This window comes from Haliotis asinina, chromosome 3, assembly GCF_037392515.1.
Source record: "Haliotis asinina isolate JCU_RB_2024 chromosome 3, JCU_Hal_asi_v2, whole genome shotgun sequence".
Lineage (NCBI taxonomy): Eukaryota > Metazoa > Mollusca > Gastropoda > Lepetellida > Haliotidae > Haliotis > Haliotis asinina.
This window is the reverse complement of record NC_090282.1, coordinates 38430280-38441173: the sequence shown is the minus strand read 5'-3', so window position 1 is coordinate 38441173 and position 10894 is coordinate 38430280. Positions and strand designations below refer to the sequence as shown.

The 10894-nt window shown below is 39.8% G+C and overlaps 1 protein-coding gene across 1 annotated transcript; it reads left to right on the top strand.

The window, feature by feature from the left end:
* The first annotated feature begins 1004 nt into the window (after window positions 1-1004).
* LOC137276809 (protein sax-3-like) lies at window positions 1005-10641 on the top strand. Its single transcript, XM_067808454.1, has 13 exons — window positions 1005-1104; window positions 2007-2103; window positions 3042-3165; window positions 3726-3904; window positions 4295-4456; window positions 5220-5348; window positions 6012-6120; window positions 6578-6765; window positions 7644-7781; window positions 8411-8554; window positions 8786-8842; window positions 9401-9491; window positions 9710-10641. Exons 1-13 carry the CDS (start codon window positions 1099-1101, stop codon window positions 9888-9890), a joined length of 1605 nt encoding a protein of 534 aa, XP_067664555.1. The 5' UTR covers window positions 1005-1098; the 3' UTR covers window positions 9891-10641.
* The last annotated feature ends 253 nt before the right edge of the window (window positions 10642-10894 follow it).

Below are 10894 nucleotides of genomic sequence, written 5' to 3'. Positions count from 1 at the left end.
ATCGCTTTCCACAAACCTTTTACAAAACGGAAATGATTCTAGTGGGTTCTTACACAAACGCACAACCGAGATTATTTCTAAACTTTTACTGAATGCGATCTGTTTGATTCGCATTTGATAAAACACGTTTTTGCAAAACCAGTCAGTGGTTTAAGTATGACTGATATAAGCTAGAAATCTTTTTATCTTCGATGGGTCACAGTAAGATTACTCGCCGGCTACTACTAGTTTATACCATGCGCTTCCATGTGTATTTCTTTTATAATTCTCTCGTCCGATAAAATAAAAAAACATACGAGAAAATATGTTGACAGATATCATTTTTATTTCACAGACAAAACAGTTAACATTATTTTGACCGACTTGAACAACCACAACATGATATTGGAAGAAATAGTGAGCATCCTTGTTGGTGAAATCTAAACGATTCAATCCTATGGAAGGATTCTGGGCACGATTTATACCTGATGCATACACAAAAGTTTCCTTGTGAATTTTCTACAAAAATTCCGAAAACCCATATTTCACAGACAATTCGTGATACAGATTCACCATGAGGCAACAGAAATGACTCATTTACTTGATAGATGTCTCTAACCATGGTTTAAGCGTGGATTAAAACTGTGTCAACGTTTAGAAAGTCTGTGTTTCTTTTACCCCAAGTGTATATAATCATAAATCTGAATTAGTCTAACACGAGCACAGTATTGTAATACACGATTTACGGCACTGATCAACAAGCATGGAACTTCACATAATGAGTGAGTGAGTTGAGTTTTACACCGCACTAAGCAATATTCCACCTATATGGCGGCAGTCTGTAAATAATCGAGTCTGGAACAGATAATCCAGTGATCAACAACATGAGCATCGATCTGCGCAATTAGGAACCGATGTCATGTGTCAACCAAGTCAGCGAGCCTGACCACCCGATCCCGTTAGTCGCCTTTCAGGGCAAGCATGGGTTGTTGAAGGCCTGTTCTACCCCGGAACTTCACGGGTCTAATTCAAGAAGGATGACGCTTTCGACACAGTAACTGTGTCTAGTCATGTTATTATTTCCTTGTTCGATCAACAGTGGTAAAGCGGCGATGGTCGATGAAGGTAGGCACACCGAGGCGTTGTTGCTTGTGTCCATGAATTAATACTGATACAAATCAGCATGTGTATAACACGGTATACAATGATAATTTTGTACTTACATTTCATGCAGCTGATGTTAGATGTAAGTTAAATTTCACACAGTCACTGAGTTCACATTCACATAATTTCGTTTATGTGTGTCTGTGTGAGAGCGTTCCTATATCACAAAGCATCAGGTTTTAACGTGAACTTAATAATTTGCACGGTTTAACCTAAAAAAAATTTAAAAATTACTTCATGATTTGTAATACAGTTAGAGAATTTATCTAGTGGCCATCTGCAATATGTGTGTCACCTTTTATGATTGTGCAGGAAGGAAACACAGTAAGTTTATAAATATATCCCTTGCGGAAGATACATTTTGCTCTGGCGCATTCATCGACAATACTCGATCTATATATTCGATAATTATTGTACAGAATTTCTAGTACTTCATGAGAGATATCGATGTGAGTTAGTGAGTATATTTTTACGCCGCTTTTAGCAATATTCCAGCAATATCACTACGTGGTGCTAAATATGAAACCAGATGACATGGCTGATTGTCCCTGTCGCGTGGTCCACGACATCCATAAATCATTGTTCACTCTCACAACCACACGTGAAGATCCCAGATAGAATTGATCTTCAGTAACCCATGCTTGTCGTAAGAGGCGACTAACGGGATCAGGTGGTCAGACTCGCTGACTTGGTTGACACATGTCGTCGGTTTCCAGTTGCGCAGATCGATGCTCATGCTGTTGATCACTGGATTGTCTGGTCCAGATTATTTGCAAACCCCCGCCATAGTGCTGGGATATTGCTGAGTGCGGCGTAAAACTAAGCTCGCTCATTCACTAATTCACATATGTGTCTTGTTTCAGCTCATCTTAACAACTTGTTACCAAATCGTTATGCAACTGCTGATATTCGCTTTACTTTTGGAGGGATCAACTGTTGTACTGAGTTCAACCAAACAAGGTAATGTGACATACACATGTACGGTAACATAGCATCAATATCACGCCTTAGGTATATACCCGAACACAATATCACTGTACTCGGTCGCCACCGGACAATGCAAGCGAAGTAATATTGTTGAGAGAAACAGTAAACTAAGTAAAGCCCCAATACTGTGAATTTCAACACTGTGAAATATTATGTTCATGGTTTTCATTTTTAGTGTACATTGTATATATTAAAATATAGAAATAACTGCGACCAGAGTTCAAGTCTGACCTCTGACAGTTGACAGCAATACCCTGTGATTTCTGACGGTTGAGAAATATAACCCGTGATTCCAGACAGCTGAAGACAATGCTCCTTGAGTTCTGACTGTTGACGCAAATATAGATTCCGACGATTTCTGACAGCTGAAGAAAGTACCCCGTCACTTCTGACAATCAACGAAAACGTCCTGAGATTTCTGACAGTACCCTATTATTTCTATCAGTTAACGAAAAGTACCCCGTCATTTTTGACAGTTGACGAAAATGTCTGGGTATTTCTGAAAGTGGACGAAAATGTCCGGTGACTTCTGACAGTTAACGAAAATTATGTATGTTTTGTATGCAATAAAGAAAAAGTTGACATTCATAACATTTTGTCGTATGTCAGATCACCGGATATTTGAATATCAACTTCTACATGAATCTCACTAACATCATCTCTGACAGATGACAAAAACACCCCGTGATTTCTGACAGTTGACACGAAATATCCGGTAACACAAAATATTCTCTGACAAAGCACATGCTGATGACAACAGATCCGACCTATCTTCAATTCTTTTAAAGGAATAACATATATTAACGAAAAGATATATTGCTCGTGGAAAATGTTTACTGTCATTGTTCTTGTTATTTACAGTTAGGTGACGTGTTTGGTTTGATGTGATATTGGAATACCTGTGTTTGCAGATATCGATGCAAATCTAAGAGTCTCCAGAACTTCATTCACCGTTAACCGGAAGTTTCTCTACGTTAGAGGGGAAAGCACAGTGACATTGAAGTGCAACCCTGACAAGGATATCAGCACGGATGGGTGAGAAAGTTTTTTACTCTGTAATAGGAAAATATATTTTTATCGAAGTAGTTTTCGTTGATATTTTCCATCACGTATAAAACAAGTTTCGACAATAATCGCTCGTGCGCATTGCCTGTTAAAACTTTAATACGTACTTAGTATGGAATCTGACTCTGTACAAACTGCCGTTTATTGGCAAATTACAATTGTGTACTTTCTGTTTCATCCGTCCAACAGGGCCGGTGGGGTAACCATATGGTTAAAGCGTTCGCTTGTCACACCGAAGACCCTTGATATTGCGGAAATATTGCTAAAGGGAGCGTAAAATCAAATTCACTCGCTCGCTCTTTTACGCTCATTACATCAACCAAGTGTCGCCGTATCCATAGGCTAGTTAGCTATTGCACTGGCTCTGTAGAATACTGTTAACTTTGTCCCTTCTGTCAGATAAAGTGAAGCCGTAATTTCTATCAATTTCGGGTTTGAATATAAAAGTGTTCAAGTTTCAAAATTAGCGGAAATATTCGCACCAATCTCAGGCTTAACCCGTAACTTGTACTATCATTGTATTTGAACAGGTTTGTTTGGCAACACGAGGGATCTACAATACACAAAGACAACAGGTATGACACTGAGAGACAAGCAGGTATGATCTACATCAACAAGGTCTCTGACCAGGAACTGGGTACCTACAGCTGTCTAGTGAATACCTCCCATGGCAGTCTTCTGTCGGAGACAGTTATACTCCGGTTTGCTGGTAGGTTTTTTACGCGCACATTGCTGTTTGCTCATCCTTTACTTTTCTTCGTATACTTCTTCTATCTTCTATCTTCTCTTCTTTTTATCAACATTTTTCTTTCTTCTATTTTGGTTCAGAATCTGCATTTCTACTTCGTTTTCTCTTTCTGTTTTTTTTTTTGTTTTTTTGTTTTGTTTTTTTTTTTGCATATGTTTTTAGGTTATCTTCTTGTCCTGTCTTCATCATTTTGTCTTCTTTGTCTTCATATCTTCATCTTCTACTTTAAACCATCAAAACAATGGTAAAACAAATTTGGTTGAGTTTGTTCCACTTTTAAAAATTATTTAAGTTAGAAGTATTTGTGTTTTAAATCGCTTCGCGATGCTATGTCAGAATGAATGTTTCTAGGAATCCATGAGCCCCATACTGTGAGTAGAACAATCCGGAAGAGTGGTGTAGATTTGCTGCCCTGTGATGTTTTCGCATATTCTGTACCACGTGGCACAGTGACTTGGATCAAAACCGGAAAAGAACTGCTTTCTTCAGAAAATATCTACATAAACATGGACGGTATGTATTTGTAAATAGTACTTAAACCTGTCGGTCTGTAAAATGCATTTTATAGATTAGTTCTATGTCGTTACCTTGTCAGTACATATTGTGCCATTTAAGAATCTTATAAGACTGGTCTTCAGGAGCTATATATTGTCATGATCAGAAGCATCTAACGGGATTGGGTGTCCATCGTTCTCTGACACTATAGATACAGATCAATAGCCTTGATTGATGTTTATTACATCAATCAAGATCTGGTTCATACTTGGTTATCTACAGACTGACGTCGTATTGCTGGAATATTGCTGAGTGTGGAGTTAAACAAGAAACAGACAACCTTGTATCAGCGTGGCTGTTTACAAGAGTAATCAGCTGTACCCCCACCCTACGCCATGACGACCACCCGTCCTAACTCAACTCTCTTCACAACCTCCCCTCCCTGTCTAGCTCTATATATATATAGTCTGTAGTCAGGTAGTCGGTCCAGCTGACTTTGTTCACACATATCATCGTATCATAATTTCATAGAATTTCTAGTAGTAGGTCTACAGTCTCGATTATTTACAGACCTCTGCCAAATAGCCCGGATATTGTTAAAGAAAGCACAGTTGAAACAAACATTCCTGAAGTGTTAATTTCTGACTTGACAAACGTCTACATTCTGAATCAGAGTTCACGTTGGTCTTTTCAAATAACGGCTGTCAGGATGTGAAAGAACCGAGATACTTTATCACTATAGAATATTATCACCAATGTCATCTCTTTGTTACCTATCCAGGTGCCCTTGTCTTACTGTACCTGACAAGAGATGAGTTTCACAAGCTGTACAGCTGCAATGTGTACAACAGTATATTGAACAAAACCATCGTGGGAAATACAACTCTTATAACACAGGATGAGTGGGTCGGTAAGTTATTCAGCCAAGTCAAGATAAGTGGACATATTATACCTTAAATTTAAGTAATATTTTGTAAATTGTTACAAAGCGGGCTGTTCCTTTTCCGAACAAAGGTATTTCAGCCTTTCACAGGCTGCGTTGAAATCGGTAACGTAGCCCTCCGGAAAGACAATCCGAACACATCACAGCAAACTTTCTCCGGTAAGAAGACCTCGTTTATGAGTGTGCAGTGTGTAAGGGAGATAACTCGGTTCATTTCGTGCTTCACGTTTTGCACATCAGAAGGGATGAATTTCGGTGTGAACCTGTGTACGCCTAGCCTGGTGGATCGGGACACGTGAGGACACACTCGGGCTACCTCACATAATGAACCCCTGGTGGTTAATAATCTATAAACGTATAATAATTTAGATAACCAGCTTACCTCAAAACACAACTACGTCATTATAACCATGCACTGTTGTAAGAGGCGACTGATGGGATCAGGTGGTCAAGCTTGCTGATACGTCATCGTATCTGATTTGCGTAGAACGATGTTCACTGGACAGTCTGACCCAGACCTGATTATTTACAGACCGCCTCATTAAAGATATTACTGAATTCAGTGTTAAACAACAAACTGACCAATTTAAGCTGATTTACCAACAAGTCAACGATGCATATCATTTACAGGTACGGATCTGCAGCGGCCTCAGACCAAACCCAGACTCATCAGCAGTACTGGATCCGTATCGGTAGCTGAGGGCGATGACGTCATACTGGAATGTGTCTTCGGAGGAGGGTGAGTTACACACATTTCAGCGTCATTTGGTTTTACGCATTGAGGAGTGAGTGAGATAGTTTAGTGTTACGCCGCTCTTTGCAATATTCCAGCAATATCAGGGCAGAGGACACCAGGTTGGGCTTCACGCATTTGCACCCATGTGGGGAATCGAACCCGTGTCTCACCACTAGCTAGCATGCCTCATCGCCCCTATCCCGCTTTCAAACGTACTCCACTACGGTGTCACAGCTTAAGGTGAGAGGAACACGATGGTGCTGGCAACCCCAGAAAGTTATCATTGCCTATCAGACTCGAACCAGCCATAACTGTTTTTTTGTGTTATAAAGGGAGGCAACTCTGCTCTACCAGTTGCATCGCCATTATTGACTGTGCCATTTTTGCCCTCATACATTGTGTGTATTGGTAGGGACAATAATGTTTGTACAATGAGAACTATTCTCCTTTATCTACCCAGCCCAGAACCCACAGTAACATGGACGAGGAAATACGAGCACGAGGCCCGGCATAAGTACAGTTATCCTGCAACTAAAGGGAAGCAACTCCGTATAGCCAGCACTAGCATCAGTGACGACGGTGGCTACACGTGCAAAGCGGAAAACCCATCAGGGGAGGCTGAAGCAACAGTGACTGTACACATCGAACGTATGTTGTTTAACGCCGCACTTTGCAGTCTGGTAACAACTGATTCCAGACTGTTATTTAGTTTCAAATTATACCAAACTTTTATATAGCGTCGATACCCAGTTCAACTGCTTAAAGGCGCATTGTTTTCCCCTGATCACTGAATGTCCATCACAGCAGCACATCGTATTTTGAATCTCAATTCCTGGGGATTATACAACTCTTCACAACTATACAACCAAGTGGTGGTAATAACTGGTATAGATCTAGGCAGTTAGGATAAGATGACATGCTTTATTGATATCAGAAAGTCGGACCATTTCGTCACCTCTTACAGGGAGATGTTGAAGATCACTTCTATTCCGCCTCTAAATGTATAACGATCGTAGCACCACGTTGTTACATAACTGTATAAAACTGCTGTAATGAAATTTACATCAGCAGCTTCGAAAAAAGTATATTTATAATGATGCCTATTTCAAACGATGATTGTTAAAAACATTTCGTATACATTTGCATCTGCAACTTCAACCCCGGCATAACCGATCCAAAAAATACTGTCTTTCTCGAAGAAGGTATTGTTTTTAGATGACGACCGACGCGATATTGTTGGAATACTATATACTGCTAAAAGCTACGTAAAACTAACTCACTCACACACTCATATGATGATGATGATGATGATGACGACGACGACGACGATGATGATGATGGGGATGATGAGTTGAGATTTTACGTGTGCTTTCCGACATCAGTCATATCTTGTCATGTCGAAATTGAACCGACCTACACTAATGCTTCGAATTAAGGTATAGGATAATAAAATGACTAACGAAATATTGATACTAAGCTTTCACTTTGTGACCGCCGTAGGTTCGACACATCCACTTTTTTTTCAGAAAGGCCAGCTTTGATGTATCCGAGTTCTGTCCAGTCACGTTTCCTCGTCGCCGGATATAATGTCACCTATGACTGTGCCCCCGTAAAAAAAGGGATGAAATTAATATGGCTCCTGGATGGCAAGCCAGTCAGTGAAGGTAAATACAAATAAAACAGCTGCAAGGTCATTTAAAAAAACACAATCAGTATCCGTAAAAAGTAGACTAGTAGTAGTAGTGATGATATCAAGGATTCGCTAACAGATAAGCGAATCCTGCACCACTGGTGGCATGCATCACAAACACATGCAAAGGCAAATCAGTTGCTTCATCATCCAGATTCATGGTGTGTAAAAAAATTAATAGTATTACGTATTTCTTCTTTTCTTTGATTGTTTGTTTATGCCAACAATATGGCGTCTATCTGTAATGAAATGAGTCAGACAATCCGGTGATCAACATCATGGGCATCATGAGTGCTAAAAATATTTTCTAACCTCGCTCTTTTCACGGTTTCACGTTTGTCAGAACCATACCCAGACTGGTTGTTTTCCCGTTAGTCGCCTCTTACGACAGGCATGGCTTACTGGAGACCAATTCTAACGCGAATTTTCACGGATCAAATAATTAGTAAAGATTATTCAACTCACCTTGTCTTCCTAACGTGTGGGGGCAGTGGTATAGTCGAGGCGTTAAAAGCGTTCATTTTGCGCAGATGAATAAATGGAAGACCTTGTATTTCTAAGACAAATTCAAACTCACGTATTAAATGATTGCCTATTTTCCAGGGACAGATCGTCATCTTCTGAGCAACAACAATCAGTCGTTGACCATTTTGTCAACTCGTGGTGACCGAGTTGGTCTCTGTGTTCAATGCAACGTCAGTAACGACATCGCCTACACCCTGTACAGCGCCTGTATCCGTTACGTCGGTACGTATACACACGCACGCAACTTGTATGAGGTTACATTAGTAGGTGGTATCATGGTTGCTGCATTAGTCAAAATCGGGTCGAGTAAATACGTCAGCAGTCCCGGCGTCTGATACATGGCTTTGTAAATATGTACCTGTTGCAATTTCAATACGCGAGAGAGTGGAGAGGGATTATGTTGAATCAGGCGTTAGCTAATTTCCCATCACCTCACCTCCATCACTGTTCCAGCCACTGAAGCCGATCTACCAACGACAACCCAGCTCATCACGACTTCTAACACGCAAGGTAATCCATTTCTAATATCTATCGTGTGTTCTCGTACGTGGCATTTAAAGGCACCGTGTCACACATTTTCAACAATATTTGGACCTATTCTTGTATATATTGGGGGCATATGCACTCACGTTTGGCGAACAGGCTCCAAACAGATAACTCTGGTCATATTTGGATTGCTACGTACACGGTGTTTGATGATTTGATGAACCAGCCTCAATCAGGAGTGGGGATATTAGACAATCCAAGAGCAATCCAAGGGACATAACTCTGTGGGGTTTGCTTATAATCGTTCGTTACAGGGCGCTAGAGTCGAGGGATGGGGAGAGGAGGATATTACTGTATCAACAGGAGTCTTGGCCAAAAATGAAATACATGTATTCTGCATGATATCAGGTTTCTCTATTTAAAATGTACCAAGACTTTTTTGTTGTTTTATTTATTTATTTATTTATTTATTTATTTATTTATTTATTTATTTATTTATTTATTTATTTATTTATTTATTTATTTATTTATTTATTTATTTATGATCTGGCCTTACCTGTTCTTCATGTTTTTGCTGTAAAGGTACACCCTCGAAGCTGTGGTGGATTCCCGTTCCTGTTGTCATTGTCATTGCTGTCGCCATCGTCATCGCCGTAGCAGTTATTTGCGTGAGGTATATATGGTGTATACATATAACGTGTAACATGAAAATCACACTCATCATAATTGTTTCCCTATAGATGCCAGACAGACAAAGTCGAATTGACCCCAATCAGTGTAAATTTCAGAAAGCAAAATTAATGCTTAAATACTTGCGCAAATTACTCACGCGCACATTTTCAAGCAATCTTTGCCATTCGATAACGGACACTTGATCTTCCTTACTTACAGGCGCCGAAGGGCAAATCAGAAGAAGCGTCTGTCAACCGTCGGGAGCACAGTTGACCTTCCCAACAAGGCGAGCATCTACTGGGAAGTCCATCAAATGATAGAACAGAAACCTGACAAAGGGCGAATCGCACAAATCGAAAAGAAACAACAGCAGGACGAACTCTGGAACAACATCATATAGAGTCAGTGAGTGAGTTCAGTTTTACGCCGTTTGGCAATATTCCTGCAATATCACGGCGGGGGCACCAGAAATGGGGTTCGAATATAGTAGCCATGGGGGTTATCGAAGCCGTGTTATTGGCGGGACGTGCGAACGCTTTAACCACTAGGCTAACCCACATCATATAAGAAGACAATGCGATTTATGTCACTGACGTTTTTTGCCATGGTTTATACATTTACTCGTTCGTTACCGTCAGCATAGTGCTGGCTTTCTTTTTCATTGTACTGATGTTTCCATTAAGATACAATATCACACTCAAACTTGTTTTGACACACAAACAACAAACATAAACAAAGTATGGTAACTATCAACATTTCATAAAAATAGCAAACCTTACATATGCAATGAGCCTCAATACAAGAGGCTTTCAGAGGCCAGCTTGCACTGTCAGTCGAGAGTGTTCCACCATGCTGATTGAGGTCTGACACCTATGTCCTGAGATAATCTACAACTATCTAATATCTTCTGCAATCTATTCTGTTTGAATCTCCCTGCTATGTCGTAGGGAGACCACAGCGCAATTAGACACTGTGTATACTATCCAAGACATCATGATCAGATGTTCTTCGTTGATTGTTTTTATTATCATCATTATTATTAATTGGAGATAAGTATTTAATGACTGCTCATATTAACTGTGTGTACATGTAATAAATATGCTGCTTGTCTACCTCTGGTAATCTGAAATAAACTTGAAATTACACAATCATCTGATGTTAAAGCAGTATTTTTTCAAAGGCGAACTATACCTTTAGTGAGTATTCTACCATATGTGTTCGCTCTTAGTAAGGTACCTTTTCACAGTACACGTATATCAACGTTAAAGTCTTTTCGATGTAAGACATAGAAACTCTAATACACTGACACGGATTGTCAAGGATCCTAAACGGTGCACATTGGGGATTACACTCCAATCCAAACAGTATAGATTTCAACCTCATATATGATATGGAGTCTTACAC

Coding starts and splice junctions, on each gene's coding strand:
- LOC137276809 (XM_067808454.1), top strand. Junction 3,905..4,294: donor AGTTATACTCCGGTTTGCTG/GTAGGTTTTTTA, acceptor GAATGTTTCTAG/GAATCCATGAGCCCCATACT. Junction 4,457..5,219: donor TATCTACATAAACATGGACG/GTATGTATTTGT, acceptor TTACCTATCCAG/GTGCCCTTGTCTTACTGTAC.